This window comes from Populus alba, chromosome 7 (genome assembly GCF_005239225.2).
Source record: "Populus alba chromosome 7, ASM523922v2, whole genome shotgun sequence".
In the NCBI taxonomy this organism is placed as follows: Eukaryota; Viridiplantae; Streptophyta; class Magnoliopsida; order Malpighiales; family Salicaceae; genus Populus; species Populus alba.
The window spans coordinates 12,180,048-12,206,308 of NC_133290.1; the positions used below are offsets into that span (position 1 = coordinate 12,180,048).

Consider the following 26,261-nt stretch of genomic DNA (forward strand, 5'->3'; position numbering starts at 1 on the left):
AATTTTAAAAAATTAATAAAATATTACTAATTCTCCATCCTTCAAATTTTCCGGCCGGAGGAGGAGTTGTTGGCCTGGGAATGAAGGTATTCACTTTTCTTGTGGATTTTAATTTCCACAGCTGACAGCACAGGAAAAGGCAACATAAAAAGAAAAGTAAGAAGAAAGAGAGCGCGCCTAAAGTCTCGCCAAAAATGGCGACGACGAAGCGAAAAGATGGAACCACCAGGTCGGAGAGAACGAACCCAAGGGTTTGGCTATACTCCGTTTTGCTCACTCTTCAATACGGAGCCCAGCCTCTCATCTCCAAACGCTTCACCAGGTCCTTTCCTTTCCTTTCCCTTATAATTCCAATTTCCAACGGCTTTTACTTTCCTTTCTCTTCGATTTTCTTGTCTTTCTCGCATTGATTATTTTCTCTTGGAATTTCATCAATTCAACTCGCTTTGTTTTTTCCAAGTTAATTTTGCATTAGAATTCGATTCTCTTTATTCCTTTAATGAATTTGAAATTAAATTGTTGATTGATTAATGATAGCCTATTTTGGTACAATTTGAGGAAGCGTGATCAGGTTGGTCATAATTTGTATTAGCTATTCAATTTCTGGATTCCGAAACTCGTATGTTGTGATTCTGACCTAGTTTATACAAAATCAGCTGGTTTGTTCTGACCTAATTTTTACTGATTTCGACGGTCTTATTGCCCGGAAAATTTGTGAAGTTGTGCTCAATCTGGATTTTTTGCGTTCGTTCTTAAGCTACCCCAAGCTTTAATGGATCCATTATGATCTTTGTTTCCTTTATCTGCTAACAAATGTTCTTGGCATGTGTTTTTCTATGAAATGCTAGTCACTAATTAATCGAGTTTCATGCAGACGTGAAGTAATCGTGACTACATCTGTTTTGACATGCGAGTTAGCTAAGGTAAGTCATGTTCCAAGTACATGAATTTCGTTTTAATTGAATTTTTTGTTTGTATTTAAACACAATGATCATCTACTTTTTTCTTTTATTTTCTTCAGGTTGTATGTGCCCTAATTCTCATGGTAAGAGATGGTAGTTTGAAGAAAGTGTTCAGCCAGTGGACTTTGGTTGGTTCGTTGACTGCATCCGGACTTCCTGCAGCAATTTATGCGCTGCAAAACAGCTTGCTGCAGATATCATACAAGAATCTTGATTCACTCACATTTTCAATATTGAACCAGACAAAAATATTTTTTACTGCATTCTTCACATACATAATGTTGAGGTATGTTCTTAAATTTCTTTTTTGTTGTCTGTTATTCATCTCTTTTGGACTATATTAATTATACAACAACGATTCTCAATGTCCAAGCAATTAACATCTTATAAAACCTAGAAACCATTTCTTGTTTAGGTTTATATGAATCTTGGCTCTTGAGTCTGTGCTATGCTCCACCTAATAACTGCCTTGTTGATTTTTTTTCTATTTTGAAACGAGTTGCTTACAGATTGATATCCCATAGTGGCTCATTGGTTAGAGTAAGAAAAGCTAGAAGTTGTGATTTACAGATCCCTGTCACTTTATGTCTTTTTATAGACCTTCATTCCTTGTTCTTGGTGGTTCAAGAATTCTTGAAATATCATGCCGACTAAGCTGGTATTTTAAGTCATCTACTATTCTGAAGCTACTGTATGACAACCTTTCTTTGGATATTTTTTGAGTATGTGCCTGCTTTTAATAAGCTACTGTCCTTAATTGTAATGTGACTGAGGCAACATGCAGGCAGTAGATTATGAGAAGCCACATACCTGTACGTGAAACTAGTTATGCTAAGTTTTAGGTTGGTATTGGAAACTCTTACATTCTTCTCTGGTGGGAATGTGCAGGCAGAAGCAATCAATTCAACAAATTGGGGCTTTGTTGTTGCTGATAATGGCAGCTGTTCTTCTAAGCATTGGTGAAGGCTCTAGCAAAAGCTCTAGTAGTAGTGACCCTGAGCAAATTTTATTTTATGGGATCATTCCGGTCCTGGTTGCTTCTGTTCTCTCTGGTCTTGCTTCAGCTTTGTGTCAATGGGCTTCTCAGGTACTTTAACTTGTATTTAAATGATCTTACCAGTGTCGTCTATTCCCAACCCTTCCAACGTTATTTCTCTTCATTTCAGGTTAAGAAACACTCGTCGTACTTGATGACTGTAGAAATGTCAATTGTTGGAAGCTTGTGCTTGTTGGCCAGTACCACTAAGTCTCCAGATGGAGAAGCTATCAGACAGCATGGATACTTTTATGGTTGGACTCCACTAACTATGGTAATGATCTTACCCATAATGCAATTGTTTTCGAACATAACAATGGCATACTTGGCAAAATATTTAAAGTGGCAATGGGTTGGAGTTGGAATATAATTGATGGGAGTTTCAGTTTCAAATCTTGCCATGAAATAGAAAACAACTACAATTGGTTTGTGGTTCTCTTTTCTTTTCTTTTTCTTTTTTCTTTTTTCCAGTTGAGGTAGTTTTCTTGTCTGAAGGATGGAGAAATTGTCTATAGATCATATGGTCTTTTCCCTCTGTTTAAATCTTTTACACTGACACAAATATAGCTGGATGGTAAAGCTCATACATCCTGGGCGGTTGTTAGTGTTAGGATATCTGCCTGAAGTTGGAATGCTTTTGATTTGCTGTCAATCTCCTGTGACTCATCTGTTTCTTTCAGAGACAAAATTTTGCTTGTTGACCTTCTGGTTATGAATTGACTCTTCGGATTTTTCTTCTTCTTCTGGTTACTCAAGAAACATTAGTAGATGGCTTGTCATTCTGTGGGCTGTTAAAATTGTCCACTTACTAATATAGTTTGACAGCCACAAGTGCATCTGGCATTGCATAATGCTTCAGATTGGTGAAATTTATCTGCATTATATATTTGAAGTAGGAATATTTTGAAATATGATGTATTGAGATTGTTGAGGTGTAGAGGAAGATCTAGTCATTAGTTTATCCAAAGAGAACGTGTTTAAATTGTGATACAGTTGGAAAAAGTATTTTGAGTAAAAAATCAGATTTGAAGTATCCTGCCTTTTGGGTTCATGTATTGGATCCCAATGACACTCAAAAACATGGTTTTTTGAATACACAAATCTCAAATAAAGCTGAATGGGACAGATGCATTGGGTGGGATGTATTGAGTTGATAGGCTGTGGATGTGAGGGATATTTTGGTTTAGAGTAGTTGTGAGTTGATATAATTTATATGCGAGGTTTTTTATTCCCCCATCTTCTTCTCTTGGAGCCTTGGCAGTATTGCATTCTGAATTTACAGAGCCAGTAATATTCTTGTCAGTTATGTTAGGGTGCATTTTCAATTTTTCTTCTGATGGCATACCTGCTAACAGCTGTATCATGTGGTTTAACATTGAAAGTTGTGTTTCTTTTGTTTCAGATCCCAGTTGTAGCCAATGCTCTTGGTGGAATTCTTGTTGGCCTTGTCACAAGCTATGCTGGTGGTGTGAGAAAGGTAAATATAACAATGTTAAAGTGTATAATTTTTATCAGATAATGGAAGCCAACTCTAAAGATATGGCTTGGAGTTTCCTCAATTATGAGTTATTAAGACAGCTTTTTATCTCCACAAAATCTTCTCGTGCAGGGGTTTGTCATTGTTTCTGCACTTCTTGTAACGGCCTTGCTTCAGTTCATGTTTGAAGGGAAACCGCCTTCAGTGTACTGTCTTGTGGCTCTTCCACTCGTCATGAGCAGCATTTCGATATACCAGAAATATCCATATAGAGTTAAAAAGAAGGAATCATAATCACATTGACCACAAAAGGGAAATCATTGAAGGAGCCCCAGTAGACAGAGGTTTCTTTTGGTTTAAAATTTAGGCATCTCAACTTGTAGACGGAGAAAGCACTGGTATTTTAAAGAAGTTTCTCCATAGCTACCAGATAAGTAGACAAGGGCGGGCGCAAAGAAGCACTGCTTTGTTTTTTCTTCCCCGCAAAATTGTATGCAGTCTTCCTTCGACAAGATTCGATACTGATTTCTAGCAAAAGGAAGAGAACAGGGTACTGATTTGTGATCCCATTTGACTATGGATGACTAGTGTTCTTTAGAATCCCAATCTGTGTTTTGAAGCCCTTGTCAACATGAATATTCTCTTGTTGCACGTTGTGAATTTGACACGAATGGATTTTATGTAGAAAACAAAACCCATGCAAGGGTGCGTCCTCTCTCTCTCTCTCTCTCTCTCTCTCTCGGAGAAATGCAAGTTTGATCTTTATGTTCTTTGCTTAATTGTTTCCTGTTGGGATCTCGTATTTCCGGATCTCGTATTTCCGCTAATGTACTCCTCCACCCATGCAATGATGGTGGAAGTCCAAATGCAGTTATAGAAAGTGAAAAGGAAATAATAATAATAATAAAAAAAAACATAGCTACTGGATGAATAATATTAGAATTACATGATTAATTTTTTTATCCAAATAATTTTTTTTGTTCGTTCAAATGTAGAAATATATTTAATTTTTGTTGTAAAATAATCTTTTATTTGAAACTCTTTGAATTCATAATATCATTATGTAAAATATAATATAACCAGATTATATTTTTTATTTTCAATATGTGATTGAAAACTAAAATTTAAATAACCATGAACTATTAGTTTTTTTTTTTCATAGATTAGAAAAACATTTTAATTGTTTTCAAGTACTTTATTATTGTTAACTATCTTCCTATTACGCTTACATGAATTATATTGACATTTACTTATTATGCTCAAAGCATAGTACATAGATAAGATACATTTGATCTTGTACATAACATTTCTAAAGTATAAGGAATTATTTTCATTATATATCTCTCAGTTTGTGTTTTAAAGCACATATTCTTAGAAAGATGTATCCTATATGAAGTCGGTAAATATTATTTTTTGTATTTTTCCATGCTAAACCATTTTAATATCTTGTTTATATATATGGATTGGAACAATCCAAAGAACCTTTTAAATATATCTTTGTAGATCTTTATTCCTAGTATAAAGGTTGTTTTTCTTATATTCTTCATGGAGAAATTATTGGACAACCAAATCTTTATCATGTAAAGTAAATAAATATCATTTCTCATTAATAATATATCATCTACATATAATATTAGAAAAATAACTTAACTCCCACTAATGTTTTTATAAACACAAGGCACATCCATGCTTTTTTTTTTTTTTTTTAATGAAATCAAACTATGTGATCATTTTATCAAAATGGATATTCAAACTCTTTGAAGCTTAATTAAACCCGTATATGGATCTTCATAGCTTGCATACTTTATTGGAAAAAAATTTAGATTCAAAACTTTCAGGTTGTGTCACATATACTTCTTCTTGAAGATTCCCATTTAAAAATATAATTTTTATATTTGTTTTCCAAATCTTGTAATCATGGTATGCAATTATAATAAACAAAATCCTTATAGATTTTAACATAATCATCAAAAAAAAAAGATTTCATCAAAATCAACCTATTTGTCTTTGTCTATAGCATTTGATAACTAGTTTAGTCTTGTATATTTGTACATTGATATCTATATCAATCTTTCTCTTAAAAACGCATTTACATCCAATGAGTTTTATCATTTCAGGTGGATCAATCAGGTCTATACCTGGTTGTTGTACATAATCCATTTTATATTTCATGGCCTCAATTCATTTTTTAGAATCAATATCAGATATTGGTTCTTTGTAATTGATAGGCTCATCAAGTATGGATAACTTATTCCTTTCACCTTCCATAAAAAGTCCATATCTCATTGGTGCATGACATATCTTACTAAATTTAATAATTTTTTATGTTTCTTAAGCTTCAAGTTGAACATAAAATATTGTAGCCTCAAGTCCAAGTTCTATTTGGATGTCAATTTGTAGTTCTTGAACTTTTTCAAGTTCTATTTTTCTCTCATTGATCATTTTAAGAACAAAATATTTTTTTAGAAATGTGACATGTTTTAATACAACCATTTTTGCTCAATGAGGTGATATAAATACTATACAATAATTTCTTATAGACATCCTAAACTTATATTTATTTGACTTAGCTCTAAGTCTTTCAAATACAATACGCTTCACAAAAGCATCACATCTTAAATCTTTAAGTATGATAAGATTGGTCTCTTATCATTTCATATCTTATATAAAGTTTTATTAATAGATTTTGATGGAATCATTTTTAAAATGTAAATAGCAGTTTAAAGGGGCATAGCCTTGGAAAAAAGGTGAAAAGTTTGTATAACTTATCATGGAACGTACTGTATCCAATAAGTTGCAATTTCTCCTTTTAAAAACTCTATTATATTGTGGTATTCCAGAAGGTGTCCATTATAAGAGAATCTCATTCCCTTTTAGATAATCTTAAAAATACTAGTTGAGGTATTCACCCCCTCGATTCAATCAAAATATAGTAATACTCTTTCTAGTTTATTTTTCAACTTTATTTTTGAATTCTTTGGACCTTTTATATAATTTAGACTTTCATCAAATATACATGATCATATTCAATATGATTATCAATGATGAAACATGTTTATCCATCTATGACACTAATTGTTATTGGTCCACGTACATCTATATGTATTATACTTAATAATTTTTTAGACCATTCACTCTTTCCAACAAATGATGTTTTTGTTTTCTTACCTAATAAACAAGTTTCACAAATTTCATATGATTCATAATCAAAATAATCAAAATATTCTTATTTATATAACTTAGTGATTCTTATTTCATTGATATGACTTAGTCTACAATGCCATAAATAATATGGATATTGATTATCTAATATGTTCTTCTTGCTATTTATATTAAACCTGCGCATTTCAAGATCAGGTATATACAAACTATTTATATAAGTATTAGATCCATAGTAAACATCATTATTATAGAAGGAACAATATTTTACCATTGATAATAAATTCAAATTCATTCAGAAATGAATACTATGTTCTTTAAAAGTGCTATAATAAAATAACAATTATCATGTTTTAGTATTAGCCAATTTGAAAAGTTAATACAACAACTCTCATTTCATTGCTAATTTGTAGGTCCATTCTATCTTTATTCAATCATAAACCACATGAAACAGAAGCTTCAATAAGCTTTTTAGCCTTCATAATTGTAAGTTAGTCTTTGTAGTTTCTCCTGTAGTGGTTTTCTTTGCCATAATAATGACAAGTACACTAGTCATTCTTGATGCCCCAAGTAGGCTTCTATGCTTGGATTGCAAAACCAAATCAATGTTTAACTCATGGTCTATGACAAAGCCTGATCGACCTAATTTTTTAAAATAGTCAATCATTCTTAGTACATGGATATTCACAAACGAACCCTTTATCATCTTACAACAAAACAATTCTTTAGAGGTTTCATACCTCTCAATGTATGAAACAACTCCTTAAAATGCATAATTATTATTTGAGCATCTATAGTCTCATGTTATGTTTGAAGTTTAAGTGATATGTTGGCTAACATCACACATATATCATGCTCATCATTATCAATATAACATTGATATTCAATTTTAACTTCATCATCAACATCTTTATTAATAACAAGAAGAATATGATTTTCAAGAACATACAACATTCTTTTTTTTAGAACAATTCTCATATTTCAATACTAGTCCAAAAAGTTTGGTTCAATCAATTTATTGGAATCAAGTATGCTACGTAATGATATAATTATTTTTACTCATGATAATTTATTAACCTATTTATGTAAAGATAACAAGTATTGGTTTCATGCATAAATATTTATAATAAAATTTAGATAAGATCTTTAATTATAATTTGATCTTCCATTATTTTCCTGCAAATTAATAGCCATCATAATTAATTTAGAGAAACTTGCTTAGATCTCTTAGTGGGATATGATCCCATTTAATTTATATGACCTTAAGTAGCTCAACAAATCAAAATAAATTAAATTATGTAGATAACATAACATATCAATCATATCTTTATATAACTCCTATATTAGTTATGTGACAACTTTTTGTTTAAACGTATCATATATATTTCGCCTAACTACCACCTTTAATCTTATATAATCATAAGTAACTTATACAAATCATATAACTTAGTTATGTATATAAAATCAAAAAGCAATAAATTATATTCTCAACAAGTACTTAATATATTAATGAGAAATTTATTATTTTAATTAAATTTCATTTCATGGTATTGTCAACCATGATTGGACTTGACAATGTTCCAACCCCTGAGCATGTTGGGTTTAAGCGTTGAGTCCGACGCTAACCAAATCCAATCACGATTGTGTGTCAAGCCTCAAACACGATGGGTTTGGCCAATGTCCCAGGTGTGATAGGTTTGATGTCAGCCAGACCCAGCCATAGTTAGGCATGGTAGTAGTACTAAACCCAGCCACGGATGAACTTGGCAGTTTGCCTAACCCAGGCACGTTGGGTTTGGCGTTGACCAGACCCAAGAGATGATCGAATGTAACACTATTAATTCTATATATTTTTATACAAAAATCATAGAGGAATTATTTATCAACAAACAAACTTAATTAAACAACTATATACTTCATTAAAACAAAAGGTGAGTAAAAAAATGAAAAAACCGATTAAACCAAGAAAATTAGAAAAAAAAAAAACTAAAAAAAACTGAACTGTGAAAAAAAACTTATAAACCTGAAACTGAAAAAATCAAACCAAACCAAAACCGAAAAACCAGAAAAAACCAAGTCAAACAAAAGAAAATTGTTTTTTGTTTTAAAATAACCGAACCGAACCAAAACTGGTCGGTTTAAACTAGTTTTGGTTTTTTTAAAAAACAAAACCGGTTTGGTTATTTTTTTATATATATAAAAACTGAACAAAAATAATCACTCTTAATCAAAACTATTATATATATTAAAATCTTTCATATATATATATATATATATATATATATATATATATATATTACTAGTATTAACTATAAGTTACATTGTTATATCAAGTAACAAATACAAATTATCAATCACATAAATAAAAAAAAATTATAAAATTACCGAGACCAATTAACTAACCACTCATCAAACCTAACATCATGGTTACTATGCTAATTGAATTCTTGGTACTTCATCACATATTCATCAGAGCAAAGAAATGGTAGACAGATTGAGAAGAAGAGTAATCAACTTCGCAAACCTTCCAATAAAGATCCTAATGCCACCAACATATACGAACATTTACGAAATTGCACTGAAAACAATCCCTTCAGCTTCCAAAATCGAAATCAAGCGCGTCCTCTAATCACTCAAAGGCTTCCAAGTCGAAGAGGTACGCACTCTTAACATGGAATGGAAAAGGAAAAAAACGTGGCGGGTTACTCATCGCCAAGCCTGAATATAAAAGAGCATACATCACGCTTAGAAATCCGCTCTCCATTTCCCCCAATTTGTTTCCTATTAGAGTTATTGAGGAAGAGAGGTAACGAATGAGTAAGAAGAAACTGGAGAATAGTTTTTCTGAGGACAATAGAAGTCAGTGGCTTGATGATAACGAGCGTGGCGGTGGCGGGCTTGGATGGCGTGGTGATGTGGTGGCGGAGAAGTTTCCATGGAGCTCCATGAGGAGTGCTACTGCTAATTCTAGGTGGTGTTGTTTTTTGGATTTTTTATTTTTTAATTGAGGAAAGTATTGCCTTGATTTCGGTAAATTAGGGTTTATCGTGTTGGAATTTATTTATTAGACTTATTTTGATTGGAACTTCTTGGAAATTATATAGTATGAGAACAAGAATGTTTTCAGATTAATGGTAATTATAATAGTTTTTAAATTAATTAGAAGTATAGCTGTTGTTCTTAGATTCAGTGCTCTGTCGAATGCTAGTGCGAAGCAAAGTTTTTGTTTTGGTAGTTGAGTTTTGTTGAAACAAATTTTGTTTTGAATTATGGATATGGTAATGCTTTTAGTGAGTGGGATTGTTAGGAACGAGGCTGCCGTAATGTACTGGAATTTATTCTATTCCTTGCAAGCCTTTTTTTTACATTGGATGAAACCACAACTTAGTTGATTATATGCTTTGACAAGCAAGATGTACCCAAGCTTGTTCTTACAGGTGAACTTACCCTAAGAAAACAGTGTAATTGATATCAAACAAGAATTTGTGGGGGTGGGGGTTGGGCTTGGTGACTAGAAATTTATGATATGGATAGTCGTCTTCTGAAATTGATTTTGCTACCAAGTGAATTTGATCTCTGGTGTCCTTCGCCACCTTCATTCCCATCTAATTTTCTATGGAAAAGAGCTGATGTTCTGATCTTTGTCCACCCAAAATTCCAAGCTGATCCATTTCTATGCTTGTTGTTTTGCTTTTCATATTCATGTTGCAGTTCAGAATAGTCCCTCTGCAGCTCTGTCATTTGCGTCTTTATGTTCTCAAGTTCTGCTCTTAAGGCCATGATCTCAGTTTTTGTTGATGTTTGAGTTATTTCCTGTTCTGAGTTGTTATCACTTGCTGCTGGCTCTTTTCCTTGCATTGCTGCCCTCATCTTTACTTGCTCCGAGAACAACACCTGCATGTACATCCCATCTTAGATCAGAAATGTTAATTTTGACGAAACATTGAAGTCTGCCTTTCACTTTGTTTGGTCCATGTATTTGCACATCATGCTATCAAGGTTTGTGATTCACACGGAAAGAAAAATTTAGAAGGCCTATCCTCTTAAGTTATTTTTTTAGAGAATATCTGTTCAAAGGCATGCAGACACAGTGTTAACAGCTTTTGTTAGGGGTGGTTTTTGGTTTAACCTAATGTTTTGAAATACTGTGTATTGCCACTCTGCTTTTACAATATCAGCAATTTTGTCATGTGGAAATTTGGGGATTAACAATAAAGCTAGTCAATTAGTCATTTAAAGTTTCTTCCATTGTTGTGGTTTATGTCTTGTATAAAAGTTGGCAGTCTTTCAAATAAACAATCTGAAAGAAATTATTAGAGTTTGGAGTTCCTAGAAACAGACTTAAAGTTCTGGTTGAGCTCAACAACAAACATAGTGCAACTTGCATTTACATGGATCACTAGGATCCTATGACTAAAATGGAAGTCAGTGGTAGTAAATGTGATTGTTTTGGACAGTACAATATTATACTATGTAGCTTTGGTGTCCAAAAGTCCTTAACTGCAGCATTTTCATGGTATCTCAGAATTGTGTATTGGGTTATTTTTAGGTTTTATGTAAATAGGTGTCATTCACTGAGTTTGTCCCACTAATCTTTTTTTTATCCAGAGCCCCTTTTAATTTACAGAGAGATAGAGCTGGAAAGACTGTATATTTAAGAAGATGAAGTTAGTAAAGATCAAGTAGAGTATAACCTAATTGAATGGTTTTTCTTTGTGTTGATGATGGTAAGGGTAGTTGGCAGCTTGAGTGGAATGCAAAAGAATGTAGTTCAAGGTGTTAAAAAATGTGTTGAGTGATATCTCAGGCACAGTAGAGTAAAATCAGATAACAGACCCCTATGCTCTGTGGGAATACAACTGTTGTTGGTCAGAAACTTTTGAGAGTGTGTCGGATTCTGCAAAATGCGTTGTGTTTTTTTGGCACTTGGGATGTTTCTCAAAACGGGGCTAAATTGATCTAACACCATATCTTAGATTTTTCCTTCCCTTCTAAATAGCTAAACTACCAATTTGCGACAGCCTTTGTTAACCATTGTAGATCCCATGATCCTCTGTTATACTTGCCACGTGGCTGTGGCCTCTCTTATGGCTTTTGATTTAATGACTGAAAGAAGACATTAAATTTACAGCTTGGATACATGGCAGGCGTATTTATTTGATTTATTACTGATGGATATCATAGATTTATAGTGGAAAATGGGTGTATATTTTACCTGAATCACTGTTCTTAGAGGCAACCTCTCATTTTGTGCTGCATGCATGCACGCATCAAGTGATAGATTCCCACAGCTCATTATTTTGCATAGCCTTCTTCGGTCGTACTCAGAGAGCGAAGGATGAGTCTGGAAAGAACAATAGAGTTTTTAGCTTCGTCTATTGTTTATCTAAAAGGACGGAGTACCAGAAAGACAACTGATGGCAAACCTTGAGATAGGTGTCAATGGCTCTATAAAGACCATCATCACATGTCCGAGCTCTCTCTGGCAGGGCTTCAGCCAAAACTTGAAATTTGGTAATGGAAAGATTAGGGTCCTTCGCTACTTCAGCTAGGTAATTTTCCAAAAGCTTGCTAACACTTGATTTCCCTGATGTTGGTGGCAATTGTTGCTTCTCTTGTTCATGCATCAAAAAATACTCAACCATTCTTTGTACCACATCTGTGTTGTGCATTGTTCGTTTTTCAAGTGATCTATATGAATATACATGAATGATAATTAGCGAGGGTGAAAAGACTTGCCACAGTTTCTTATGCAAGGTTAGGCAATCTTAAGGAGACTGGGATAGTTGAATACTTACTTGACCATTTTCCCCTGATCTTCACATTTATAATTAGGAATCAAAAGATCATTCACATTGGCATTCTCCAACATCATCCCTGCTCTCTTCTCAAGTTCTGAAATCAAAGCTTGGGATGCAGAGTAAACCATTGCCATTTTCAACATCTTCAGCAAGAACTTACAAGGGGCTGCTTCTGGTTGAGGAGGAAGTATGCTTACTAGGCTTTCAATAATAGATTTTTGCTCCTTGCTATGTTCAATACCCTCGTCTTCTTTCCCTCCGATAAAAATACTGAACTGCAGTTCATTCTTTCCATACCCATACCCTCTTAGTCCTTCTAACTCTGCATCCATGCCTGGCAACCATCTCTCAGCATATCGCATGATACATTTACCTATGATCTCTGGTCTTGCTCCCTTTGCCCTTATTGCAGTTATGATTCTCATGAAATGATCAATGCGAAGGGAAGCCACATCATCAAAGCACCATCCTTCATCATTAACCATTGAATTGTCTCTAGGAGCCTTCCATGCTATTGAGTCACAACATCTTCTAACTATTTGAAGATTTTCAGCCCATGGAGATAAAGTTTCGCATGATTTGAGAACAGTGATGGTGTCTTTCCACGATGAGAGGACTACAAATGTGAGGAAAGCTTCTGTCTTTGAGATGAGATTTCCATCATCAATCTCTTCACTCATTTCTAGGAATTCTGATGCGCATCGTAGTGGAGCAATGTTGCTAGGGTTTAAGTCTAACGGGAGACCATAACAGAATTTTAGAATGATCTCGAATGCTTCTGATCCACCTGGGAAGTTTTCAAGCTTGAGTTCGTACCCAAAATTTGAAATCGACGGCTGAAGTTCCAGGCGGCCTATGTAGCCACATTTTGATACCAAGGGATACTGGATCAGGAGAAACAGAGGAGTTAGCAAATGATGTTAGTTCATTCCTTACAGGCAGTGAGTGCATTAGATCCATCAGTGTGTTATTTAACTCTGTCTTCGCCATAGGTTAAACCTTGTCAGGTACAAAGAAAGGGAGGTCACCTTAATTAGTTTATGTTCATGCCCTGAGAATTGATTTGTTAATCTTCTACATGTTTACACTGCTCATGAATCAACTGGAAGAACAGAAGGGAATTATTATGTTTGACTCTGGTGAGCATAGATGAAGTCACTTTAGTCATGGCGTGTTCTTAACTTAACATGCTGTAAATCCACCTCCTGTTCTTTGTGTGTGTCTCTAGTTAATGGACAGACCTTGTTATAATTTTGTCTAGTGTTTTGATACATGGATAGAGAGAGGGAAATGATTCTACACGAGCTGTAAGTTACCTTGTGAACAGTAAAAGTGACGTCTTGAACTTGAATCGATAGATCTGTAGCGATTTGGGAAGTGACAACCCTGCGCCATGCCGTCAGTGGAAAACAAACAGAGAGACATTAGTAAGAGAGACAGGCAGCTTGGAAACAGGAAAGGACCAAAAGGAAAAGGAAAGATGTCTGCCTGGATATTCTAACACTAACTTAGTCAAGCTAACAAGCAGTAAGGCTGTATCATGGTTGAGTTAAGTTGTACCATGAGTTATCTTTCTTTTGGAAGCTATCGGCGATAGCAATGACTGTAGTCGGAACTACGATGCTCTGGTTGTGAGCTTGATCAGTGCCATCAGAATCACTCTCTGAGCTTTGTGATTGAACTACAAGAAGGGACTTCTTCATGGTTACAATGAGGATGTACGGCATTGCTGTGAGGGCACCGAACATTTAATGGCGAGGACATGAATGGAGAAAGTGGGGCTCGATCATAAATGTGAGATGTGAGTCTGTGGCTAGTATGGGAGGAGCACTGTTAGGCAAGTATGGAATTTCAGGGAATTCTGATAGAGATCGCTCAAGCTCATGGGAAAAAGAATGTTGGCTTTGAATTGTCAATTTTCAACCACGTATTTGTGTACCGGACCTGTGTATTATTATTATTTAGAATTGTTGGTACCTTTCAAGATTTTAAAATTAATAACCATACGAAGTTTTTAATAATCTTGAGATTGATTAATTTCTGAAAAACAAATATAAGATGTAACTTATTGAGATCAGAGTTAGTACCAATGAATTATTGTGTGGCTCCATCATGGATGTTCCTTTCCAGCACTAGTCCTCTAACTCTGGTGTGTGGAATTATTGAGAGGAGGTGAAACTCTGCTTGTGCTTGCTGTCCTAATCAGATCCATTTTATCCGTTAATGGGTTGCCTGAAATCACCATCGCATCCGTGCAAATGCTGTACAAGTAGATATTTTCAGAGAAACTCTGTCGGTACAGATACATTAGAACTGATCAATCTCAACTATATATATATATATATATATATATATATATATATCTGTGTGTGTGTGTGTGTGTACACTTTTGCTCTTACTCTCTCTTGGAATTCAATTCTTCACTACAGGGAGAGGAAAACAAGTCTTGAAGGAGAAGCAGCGATGGTAATGTTTGGTTGTGGGAGTGTTTACCGGGGAAGGAAAGAAGGTGAATCGAAAGGAATTGTGGTTATATTTGCATGGATTTCGATTCATGAGAAACATTTGAATACTCAATGGGAACAATATCCATTTATGTTAAAAAAAGTGACAACAAACTAGGTGGTGCTACAATAATAAAAACTTGAGATCAAAAAATTTGCTCTCTCTATGATCTCAGGTTCGAGCCCTATAATTGCTTATATGATAATCACTTGAAGCTTATATAATTGTTAACTTCAGGGTTCATGGGATTAGTCGAGTTCAATGCAAATTGATCCGAATACTCACATTAAATTAAAAAAAAAAGTGACAAGAATATTAATATATGTAAATGTAAAAATAATCATAAGAAACAAGTTTAATTTGAGCACCATTTATATTCTTTTTTTTCCCTTCAAATGAAAAACAATGCAATACAAATATATATTTTGGTTTTTTTTGAAAAAAATGTTCTGAGACTTTAATAAAATCACACTTTTTTTATTTTCCACTGAAAATAAAAGAAAATTAAAAAAATAATTTTTTTTGTTATTGAACGGGGCCTTACATTTCTTAAACAAGAAAAATTAAATTGAGGTGATGGTCAATTGTAGTCAAGAAATTAGTTAATTATCTCTGACATTACAAGGACTAATTAATTACTTTCTATAAACCATTCGGGTCTAAGTTACAGTTGACCTAATTTTTATCATCTGCAATATCATGATCAATTTACTGCGCCTGAGTCTGCTCCGGTACCGACTGTGCCCGCAAGGTCAGTTTCACCTGCCGATCAGCTCCAGTATCCTGCAACCTTTTCCACTTGTTCTCCATCTCGCTGGCCTGGAGCTCCTAGTATCATTTACATGTATTTTAAAATTATTTTTATTTAAAAATATATTAACATAATATTTTATTTTTATTTTAAAAAAATTATTTTAATATTAATATATTAAAATGATCTATAATATATATATAAAATAATTTTAAATAAAACAAAACACAATTCTCCAAACGGCACCTTAGCCTTTCCTTCACAAAATTCATTCCAGAACCTAAAATGTATCCTCAAAAAAAAAAACTCAAGAGCTGCAATGACTCATTCAACCCTGGATAAAGAGACCAAAATTCATCTAGCTAAGCCTTTTCAGGGGTGTTTGGCTTGAAATGATGGATAATTTTTTTTATTATTATAGAATCCACGTAAAAATTATATATATATTTTTAATTATTATAGATGCTCGAAACTACTTATACATCTCGATTAATTTCATGAATTCTAAAATTAATGGCCATGTAAGTCTCTAATAACAATCAGAGGACTCAAACTTATAATCATTAAAGAACAAATCCAAAACCTGATTAATTAAGGTATTTTTAGAGTTAAAAAAAAAAAACCATGTATTTTTTATTTTTATAAAGTATGGTTTTTACTTTAATAAAAATTATACTTGAAAAAAATAAAATCAACCACGTTTCTAAGCCAAATACACATTTTCTCATCCGTCTTTGAAGAACCGTTTAACATTTTCTTCTTCAACTTGGACGTTCTTCTCTCGTTTGCTAGCTCTTTCAGAAAATCCCTTTACAATTGATGGATCTTCTTACTACGGAAATGATATCCTGGACAAGAAAAATTAAGAAGACGAATCAATGTCTGCTATTTAATATACCTGCAGCAGCAGCAGCAGCAGCAGCAGCTTTCTCTCAGGAGCCATGGAAAGATTTTCAAAAGATTAGGGTAATTACTGTGTGTGTGTTTCAGGCAGGGTTACCAAATCTGAAATCTGGGTTCATGATTTCGTTATATACATAAACCCTAATTTCCATTTTGCATTAGGATTTCCTTTTTCTTTTCCTGCCCGGAGTTAGTCGGAAAATAAGGCGGTAAAGATACACGTAGTTTTTTTCTGCAAGTACTTAATTAATCCTAAGAGGAAGTGGGATTTTTTACTAAGAACAGAGAGATAAGAATCCAAAATGTTACCAGTCCACTCCATGGAACCTAGCTGGTTGGTCATGATCTGTCAACATATCTGTGTTGTTTTCTTATCAGTTGAGATTTGAGCAGGAAGACACCCAAGTGCATGCGCACCTTGGGTTCGATTAGGCATGGGTGCGGTTTAAAGTTGACAAAAACTTTTTCCAAATAAATAAAAAGACAATGAGTAAAAGACAGAAAAAGCTTCGGTGCACAGTTGTAAAAGCAGTCTCATACTCTCATGGGATTGTCTTTGCCGGCCCGGAGAGAAAAAAAAGCTCAAATAAAAGAATGGACCGTGTTCATCACAGCTTAAAATTAAAAAGAAAAACAAAAAAAGAAATAAAAAAAATATCACATTAAGTTCAATTATTGATCTTGTCAATTGAGTGTGTTAGATGCTAGCTTTTGAACGGGTGAAATCATTTAAATATGTGGGATAGCTCGTCAAATTTGTGCTAACTGCTTTTCTTTCTTGAACAAGAGGCTGACTAACACACAGGGATATCCCTCCCAAAAATATTAAGTTCACTATGCCATATTCAAATTGGCATAACAACATTAAATTAATAAACGGGGAGGTGAATTATTATAACAAAAGTTAAATAGTAGAGGGAAATAATTGTAGATCAAGAGAGTTTTTACCGTAAATTATAATAGAAGTTTCACTTTTAATTTTTTATTTTTTCACAAGTGAATAAACTTATTTTGGCTTTCTTTTACAAGGATATTCAGGTTTTTCTAATTTTCAAATACAATCAAACAACCTTTTTAGTCTTAGAAAAGAAGGTTAGCCTTAAAAAATATCTACAAGTTTTTATATTCATGTTTTCCCAATTCATGAGAAACAAGCACCTACGCCATTAAAGAAGTGAGCATGATGCTTTTTGGTGATCAAATCTGGTCATCCGCCGTCTAACTGGATGCACAGTCATGCCCTCTTCCCCATGGTATGGCGCATGTTGATAGATAATAGTTAGATTGTTGTCGGTGATTAATTGTTTGTAGTTTTCTTTATTTCCTCTCTCGTAGCATTTAAAGTGCACAATTGTTCTCTTTATTTGTTATTTGTCGAATCAAACATGTTTGTCATACCTAGACATGGGCTAGCATGGTTGTCAAACCCAGGCACATGAGTCTGGCATGGTTGCTAGACCCAAGCGCCTTATCCTCGCAACCATGCCAGACCCATGCATCTAGGTCTGGCAACCATGTAAGCCCTGCGTGCTTGGGTCTGCCAAACTTATGTCTGGGTCAAAAAATTTAAAATTTTTCAAAATTACAATTGAACTACAAAACAAATATTGTTTCATTCAAGCAAGATTTTTCATTCATATGCAGTAGAATTTAACTATTAATTTTTTTTGTTTGTGCAACTTATTTTATAAATTTGTTATATTCAAAGAGAAATGAAAAAAAAAATGTTGAGTTCTAAGGTGATTTATCTCAAGTCTTCAAAAATAAACTTTCCTATTTTATATGCATTGTGGATGCAAATATTAATTTTATGTTTTCATCCAAGTGTTGGATATTTTTTATAGGGTTCATGTTTTTTTAAATTTGAGATGTTGCATGATCAAATTGTCAAAGTTTATTACAAGAAGAGTTTATTCTACATTATAACTATTAGTATATACCAAAATTTAAAATATATGATCATAAAAGAAAACTTTTTAAACTTTTGAATTTATACATTTTGTAGGAAAAGAAAATACTATATACGTAAAAGACTTATTGTTCTTTGGACTATTCTAATTTGTGCAATTTTGTAGATCATTTCTTCACTAAAATTAGAAGTTAATAAAAATAATTGAGTGAATTTTAGAGAAGCGTGTAGTTAATGTCCTAAAATAAAAGAAAGAAATATAGAAAAGATAAAAATATATTTGGTTAAAAAGACAAAGATGAAAATACAAAATAAATATATTTTTAGAACAATCATAAGTGAATTCCTGTATTTTCAAAACAAGACGCATATGTTTGGCATGGTTACCAAACCTTAACACGTGAGTCTAGCTTTTTTCTTAACAATACATCAGAAATCCACAAGGAATTATTAGTTAGATATCATAAGATCATTCAACACATCTGCATAAGTATTTTGATCCTCAACAAAACCATTACTTTTCTTGGCTTATAAAAATTATGCAAATTCTAAGCGTCAGACCCAACGTATGTAGGTCTACAACCATTCCAGATCCAAGTGCCTTGGGTCTGGCAACCACACTAGACCCAAGCTACTTGGGTCTAGCATTCAAAAAAAGATGCATAGGTCTCACATGGTTGTCATGCTCAAGCGTTTGGTCAAAAATAAAATTAAAAAATAACAATATAAAAACGAACCAAAATCTATATTTTGAAATTTTAAAGATCAATTAACTAGTTTTATTAAACAAGAGAATGAAATAAATTATAATTAATGCTCTCAAGATCGCTTTTTGTTATTTAAGCATAGTTATCAAACACAAAAGCATGTGTCTGACATGGTTGTCATGCCCAGGCATTAGGTCTGACAAGTTTGTCAGGCCAGGGGCAAATGGGCCTGGCATGAGTGTCAGGCCCAAGAGCATGGGTATCACATGGGTGCCAGACCCAGGAGCTTGGGCTAGCATAGTTGCCAAACCCAAAATGTGTGGGTTTGGCATTTCTATCATACCCAAGGTATTTGGGTTTGGCATGGTTGGGTCTGGCATGTTTAACACGTCGAAGCATCTTGGTCTGACATTGTTGTAAGGTCCAAGAGCATGGGTCTAGCATGCTATCAGATTCCAGACACTTAGTTCAACATGGTTGTCAGACCTAAAACGCATGGGTCTAGTATTGTTGCCAAGTCTAGGAATATGAGCCCATTTGGCATGTCAAAGTTGTTGGTTGCTAGGAATGCATAAGGTTTAATTTTATTTGTTCCTTAAAATCCATAATTGTTTGAAATTAAGCATTGAACTTAGATTTTATCATTTGATTTCGTAAATTTCAATCAAATTTGGTCCTTAAATTTTCTATTTTGTCAATTATGTTTTATTTTCACATTGAAATATATCTATATTAGCCAAACCCAAGGCGTTTGGGTCTGTGCTTAGGTCTAGCAAAGAGTTAAGTGGAGGTTTAAAATTAACTCACTTGATTAGGTTTAATAACACTATTACAATGATGGATTTTGCTTTTAATAGTGGGGTAGAAGAATCTTTAATGAAGTGTCGACTACCTGACTCAGCAATTTTGTGCTTTTGGAAGCAATAACAATGATTGTGTTTTTTCTAGTTGAATTTTTTTTTCTTGAACGAAAGAAATGAAAGGCAAAGATATTTCCAGTGGAGTCACTAGGAATTTATAAACATAAATTTAAGTATATGAAATTAAGCAAACACAAATATACAAATATTAATTTTATTAAAATATACAATTGTATACAATTTTTATTTAAAATATTTTATAAAATAATAAACAATCATATAATATTTTTTTTTAATTTGATTTAAGATGACTTGATTTATTTATGAAATCAAGCCTAGAGCAAAATTTAATGATTTGACAAGTTAAAAAGTTCATTTGATTTGTCTTCAAATATTATTCACATACTCTTATAAAGTATTTAAACTTTAATCCAACAAAATTTTGTTTCTTAAAGTCTCCAAACAAAGCTTTGTTCTTTATAGTTTTCAAGCATGGATCATGGAAGCTTGAGAGCTTTTAAAAAAGCCAGTTTACTTGAAAAGCTTGTCTTGAAAAAAAAATTGCATTTCCAAAATTTCTCCAATATATGCAAGAAGAATTCTCTTCTTTTTTTATGTCCAGGGTCAAGCTCTTATTTCAGGTCTTTTGCAAATATTACATGATAATATTTTATTAATTAATTTTTATTTATAAAATCTTATATTTATGATAAGATAATTCTAAATATCTCTTCTCATACATCAATTTTTCATTGACCAAGAAATATGTAAAAACCATTTATTTTCCATGTCATTTATTTAAATTCTAATTTATTTTTTATGTAAAAATAACACAAATTTTGATTGGTTGAAAAAACAAATTTTTCTACACCCCAAAATAACTGTTTGCCTTGTATCTGAGAGGGTAGACTAATTATTGCCAATAACAAAGCTGTTGCTTCCATGGTATCTTATGAACACTACTGAGTTCAAAATTGTGAAAGGCAACAAAATATTATAGGCGGTCATAGCCCCCTGTAGTTGTAAAATGCAGTAGACGGTAAATCAACTAATAAATTGGAATATAATCACTACATATGTACAGGGACACCCTAAAAAGGGAGGGGAAAAAAGAGAGAAGAAAGGCACAAAAGAGAACTCCAGCACCAGTTATTCACAATAGATAACTTAAAATGGCAAGTTCAAGCATGAACTAGAAGCACAAAGGCGTAAAACCATTAGACATTGACATACCCATCAACCGTCTGCCTCACTCTCAGTGTTAGATATATCAATATCAACGTACCCAAACTTGACCTGGATTAAAGAAAAGAAGCAAGAAAAAAAAAGATGGTTAGTCCACGATTGAAAATTAAAGGAAAATTTCAGTTCCTGTTTTATGAACATTACTAAGAAAGGGAAGAGAGAGAGAGAGGTGTTCGTGGAGAGGAGAGATGGATGGCAGCTCCCCTGATATAGACATGAACAGCTTCTGTGCTTCCCTGTTACTGTACATCCGGTCTAGGCTACCAGCCAACTAGGTAGATCGCTAACCCAACTTTATTCATCGATACGAAATATGCAGAGAGAGATGTGAAAGTGCATACTATGCATGAATGGTCATGTCGATCAAATATGAGGTGGAAAGGGCATAAAATCTGCAAGTCTTGTAGGATTTGATGGATTTATAATATCAATAGCCAAGCATGATAAGATTTGTTTTTTTATGAATTTTGCATTAAGGGGTTGAGAAAGACGAGAGAATTGAAGACTGGAGGTTTTTTTTTTTTTTTTTTTTTTGGGAAAACTAGCACAGTGCCTCGATTTTTTGGGTGAAATAGCATGGTAAGAAACTTTATTCGGGGATATAACACAATTCATTGGGCTGCGGCACGACCAAATTTAAATTTTAAAGGCTACGGCAGTGTCATTGCCACATCCTTTAAATTTAAAAAATAAATTGTCCTTTACATTAATAAAGATGGCTGTCCCATGCACTTCACAAAAGCTATTTTATTTTGTTTGTTGCCTCGACCATGTGAACAGAAAGAAATATCATTTTGTGAAGTGCATGGGACAATCATTTTGTAAAGTGCATAACCAAAATGATAAATTTCATTGTTGAAGTGCATGGAAAAATCATTTGTTCCCACTTCACAAATTAGAAATCACAGATTCCCATGCATAACCAAAATGATATTTCATTGTATTCACATTGTCCAAGCAAGAAACAAAATAAAATAGCATTTGTGAAATGCATAGGAAAAACATATTTATTAATGCAAAGTATAATTTTTTAAAAAAATAATAATAATAAGTTCAAATGCACGAGAATGACAGCAACTTTCTTTCAAATTTAAAGCATTTAAAATTTAAATTGGTCGCAATGACTAAAAGTGTTATTTCCCCAAATAAGTTTCCTATTGTGCTATTTCCCCAAAAACATTTGGGCACTGTGCTACTTTTCAAAAAAAAAAAACTCGGAAGACTGGAGCAAAACATGATTTTTTCTGCTTTTTGAAGTTAAAATGGACGACTTTACAGTTATAAAATGCTGTTATTGCCATTCAGAATGAAATGTTGTTACACATAGTATAGTGGTGCAATGAAATAAAGGATAAGACCATTTTTTTGTTAAGCCATCGTATAATGTACCGACCATTATTTAAAACCATGGTAATCAATGGTCAATGGCAAACAATCTTCAGGTCACAAGCTTTTCAATTCTTGATGATTGATGACCCTACATTGGACAAGTGATATTGCAGTCTAATTTTATCCTTAAACAAGCTTGTCTCCATAAGTCCAATTAGGATTGCAGCCCTACTTTCATGTACATTTCCACAGAAGTATCCATCTTAAACATAAAAATGAGTTACTAATTGTAGAACATGATCAGTGCAAAATGAGTTTGAAGATAATTACTGTCTATCACATTTTCAGTCCATGACCTTACTAGATGCATGTTGGCAATACATATACAACTATGGGAGGCACCGGAAAACTTAATAGAATTAATGAAGCACTGAGGTGGAGCAAAGTAAAAGCAACAACTAAAACTTTGCTGTAGAATTAGCTTTTGAATTTAGAGCTTACATGATTGAGAATAGGAGAACAATTTTTCTTGAATCAAATGAGGATGCACGCTTATATCTTCTCCATCTGTTGTTTGGTGTATCATGAACTCTCTCAGTGAATGACTTGTCTGTTAAACGAAAGGAATTATCAACACAAAGTAGATTCTCATTTATTGTTGCAAGCATATTCTGCTGGATTGATACTAAATATGAAAAGAGGCGTATGCAAAATCATGGGGACAAGATGCCAGGAGCAGGAGTAGGTGTGATAAACAATTTGCATCTCTTAAAAGAATAACACGACAACAAAGTGTCAATCCCATACTAGTTGGGACATCTCTTTAAGAGAATGATGGTAACAAATCATGTGAATAGCAGGTCAGGAAGCTAGCAGTCTTTGATTAGACCATCATGAACATATCCAATTGGATTAGATGAACAGCAGTGATGTAATGGAATATGCTTACATGCCTTTAGAAATTAACTTCAGCAATGATGATCCATGATTTGTAAAAAGTTGCATGAATCTCCCACAAGTTTTCAGGTTTGCCTGTCTCTGCACCACTCCCTGCATGATGATGTAAGCAAACAAATACCAAAATTAGAGGAAGACTGACAAATCTCACATTGAGGCTAAACAAGCAAGCACTTGAAATAAAACAAAACATTGCAGACCATCCATGGAACTTACAGTTAATGGATCTTTGTTTTCTATACTTCCAACAGTTATACCACCAGATTTGGGCTTTGCAATAGTTTCCATCTCAATATCTATATCCACAACGCATGGTGAATAAGAATCTTCACTTTCCATCTGTAAACCAATGAAGTTATGGCAACTGAATTGAGCATCTGAGCACATCTGCTTCTTCGGTGGTAAAGGAACCTCTACAAAGCTTAGAAAGGCTAGCTGAGATGTAAATTGTGAAGTGGTCTTGCTTTCCTCGGACAACATCGAAAAATCAAGGACATCTTGACCCTAAACAAAGATGAAAAAAATTCAAAAGATATGCACAATTTTAATCATATATGGCTGCTAAATGACCATTATTGACCATCTCATGAAAAAGAAATGAAAGTTTCAATAGGCACAAGGTTCTTCATGAAAGAGTGAAAAGGGAGTGCTAACTCAAGCAGTTAAGGTTAGGATCACAGTATTCTTGTGTACAGAATACTTCGATTTGGAAATGACAAACATGAGTCACTATTAGCAAAAAATTGTGTAAATATTGTCTTCAAATTCCTTATTGGCCTAGTGTAAGATTTTGCAAGACCATATATATCATGTACAGGCCTCTTCATCAATTAGTTTAAAATACCGAAGATTGCAATCTAAACAAACTAAATTAGACAAATGTATGCCATATCGTTTATACATATGATGATCCTGATCATCTTCATAGTATTCATTGGTTAAAATCTAACAGGACTTACAGTCTAAAGAACAAAACTGTCTCGGAGGAATCACCCTCTGAGACAAAGATCTAAGGATTAGGAATCGTACAATATAATATGTAGGGAGTCTAGCCTCAATCAAGTCTTCATCCAACAACAGAATAGAACAAACAGTAAGTACCATTCAGTTGTCTTGATCCATTGATAAGATTAAGATCTATTCATTTATGAACATGGATCAATGTTTCCTTGATTCTTCCTATTATAGAATTTCTAGATTCACCCTATTGTGCAGTATATGGATTGCAATCATTGGACTCTTTGTCTGCATATCTGTATGTACATATTTCAACCAACCTGCCAAATAGACACTGCACTGCAGAATGCTAGATCATTTTCTATAACGGACTATTCTAAGTAATGTTGGAAAGATCACCAAGGAATCACACAAGCATTGTTCCAACAGCATAGATATGAATTTGCCTATAAAATGCAAATATACAAAGAAAAGTATATCCAGTCCCCTAGCATCAACTACTCAGCATTAGAACAACGTTTTAGAAAGATTACTATAATGGCATGATTTTTCTGCCATCAATGACATTCTACCATTATTAGGAAAGAAAATATGTTGGCTAGAGCAAATCGAAGCAACATTTCACCGCTTGGCCATCCTATTGAACATCAATTGTTATCTTGTCAGAAGTTTTGAATTAGTTAGCACTAGAGGTGGATTTCTGAGCACAAGGATTGATGATCAGCAGGGAACACTGATTGATCATAGTAGAGCTCCTATTGGCAAACCATCATAGACAAAAATGGCTTAAGAGGCCAGACAATACTAATTACTATCTTAGCAAAGACGAGCTTACATGTGAATTGCGAAAGGCACATTTTTCTTCAACCGGAAACGACGCCTCATCAATGATTATAGGCAAAGCATCTAATATTCCAACACCAAAAAAAAAAAAAGCTTCCATTAGCTTGCTACATGTATTTAAAGCAATTAATCACGTAATAGCTCAGTAAAAACACCATTACCTAAAGAACAATGCTGGTTGACCTCGTCAAAACTCGGATTTAGTGACTGGAAATACGAGTCTCCAGCAGGCAAATCGCAACTTCCATCAAAATTCGCAGCTGGAAAGTACTCGCTTTCCTTCATGAGACAAAAAAAAATAAAAAAACAAATTAACTAACGTTAGGGAAGATCTGCTTGGTTACTGAGAAAAAAAAATAAGAAAAAAAGGTAAAGATAAATTAAAAGAAGTAGAAACCAGCAAAATAAAACAAAATAAAAAAATAAGAGCGTGATTAACTAGCTAGAACTAAAATGTAGCAAAAAGGGAAGCTGTAGCAGCCAAGTTGTTAACAAAAAAAACATAGAAAATGGAGCTTGAAGCAGAAAATGAAGCGAGGAGATCTAAATTCTGACCTTGGTGAAGGAATCAGTAGCCATTGCAGTTTGCAGAGAGGGAGATATTCCAGAGAAAAGGCAACTTCACATGTGTGCGTGAAATAAATATACTAAACAGATAGGAAGGAGCGAGAAGTATAGATTAGAGCAGTTACATTGAGAGAAGAGAAGAGAAGAGGAGCGGAGAGGAGACTCTCTTTATGTGGCAGTGGCACGGGTTTCTGCAGATAAAAATGAAGAGACAGAAAAGACTCAGTTACTGGTGTCTACTGATGACATCTTTAAAGAGGAAGACAAATAAAGCTTCTTTTTTTTCCTTATAT

The 26,261-nt window shown here is 33.6% G+C and overlaps 3 protein-coding genes and 1 non-coding gene across 5 annotated transcripts; 2 read left to right on the forward strand and 2 right to left on the reverse strand.

The window, feature by feature from the left end:
* The first annotated feature begins 32 nt into the window (after positions 1 to 32).
* Positions 33 to 4,196, forward strand: LOC118043575 (UDP-N-acetylglucosamine transporter ROCK1). Its single transcript, XM_035051591.2, has 7 exons — positions 33 to 322; positions 875 to 923; positions 1,022 to 1,248; positions 1,851 to 2,049; positions 2,129 to 2,272; positions 3,401 to 3,475; positions 3,608 to 4,196. Exons 1-7 carry the CDS (start codon positions 195 to 197, stop codon positions 3,767 to 3,769), a joined length of 984 nt encoding a protein of 327 aa, XP_034907482.1. The 5' UTR covers positions 33 to 194; the 3' UTR covers positions 3,770 to 4,196.
* Positions 4,197 to 9,934: 5,738 nt separating this feature from the next.
* On the reverse strand, positions 9,935 to 14,677 carry LOC118043576 (BTB/POZ domain-containing protein DOT3). Its single transcript, XM_035051592.2, has 6 exons — positions 13,996 to 14,677; positions 13,752 to 13,821; positions 12,433 to 13,319; positions 12,061 to 12,325; positions 11,850 to 11,978; positions 9,935 to 10,528 (listed from the first exon to the last, which is right to left on the reverse strand). Exons 1-6 carry the CDS (start codon positions 14,181 to 14,183, stop codon positions 10,154 to 10,156), a joined length of 1,914 nt encoding a protein of 637 aa, XP_034907483.1. The 5' UTR covers positions 14,184 to 14,677; the 3' UTR covers positions 9,935 to 10,153.
* A 6,426-nt stretch (positions 14,678 to 21,103) lies between these two features.
* On the reverse strand, positions 21,104 to 26,208 carry LOC118043577 (uncharacterized). Of its 2 annotated transcripts, none has more exons than XR_004686666.2 (7): positions 25,957 to 26,208; positions 25,563 to 25,680; positions 25,394 to 25,464; positions 23,818 to 24,105; positions 23,594 to 23,694; positions 23,146 to 23,254; positions 21,104 to 21,366 (listed from the first exon to the last, which is right to left on the reverse strand). XR_004686666.2 is itself a non-coding variant. In XM_035051594.2 (7 exons), the coding sequence occupies exons 1-7, from the start codon at positions 25,978 to 25,980 to the stop codon at positions 21,288 to 21,290; spliced, it is 786 nt and encodes a 261-aa protein (XP_034907485.1). In that variant the 5' UTR covers positions 25,981 to 26,207; the 3' UTR covers positions 21,104 to 21,287. The 2 variants fall into 2 exon arrangements, 1 of the variants encoding a protein (XP_034907485.1); XM_035051594.2 differs by having other exon boundaries at positions 23,598 to 23,694; positions 25,957 to 26,207.
* On the forward strand, positions 21,485 to 21,614 carry LOC118043623 (U6atac minor spliceosomal RNA). The gene has a single exon (XR_004686671.1). It is a non-coding gene; the product is annotated as a U6atac minor spliceosomal RNA (small nuclear RNA).
* Positions 26,209 to 26,261: the final 53 nt, after the last annotated feature.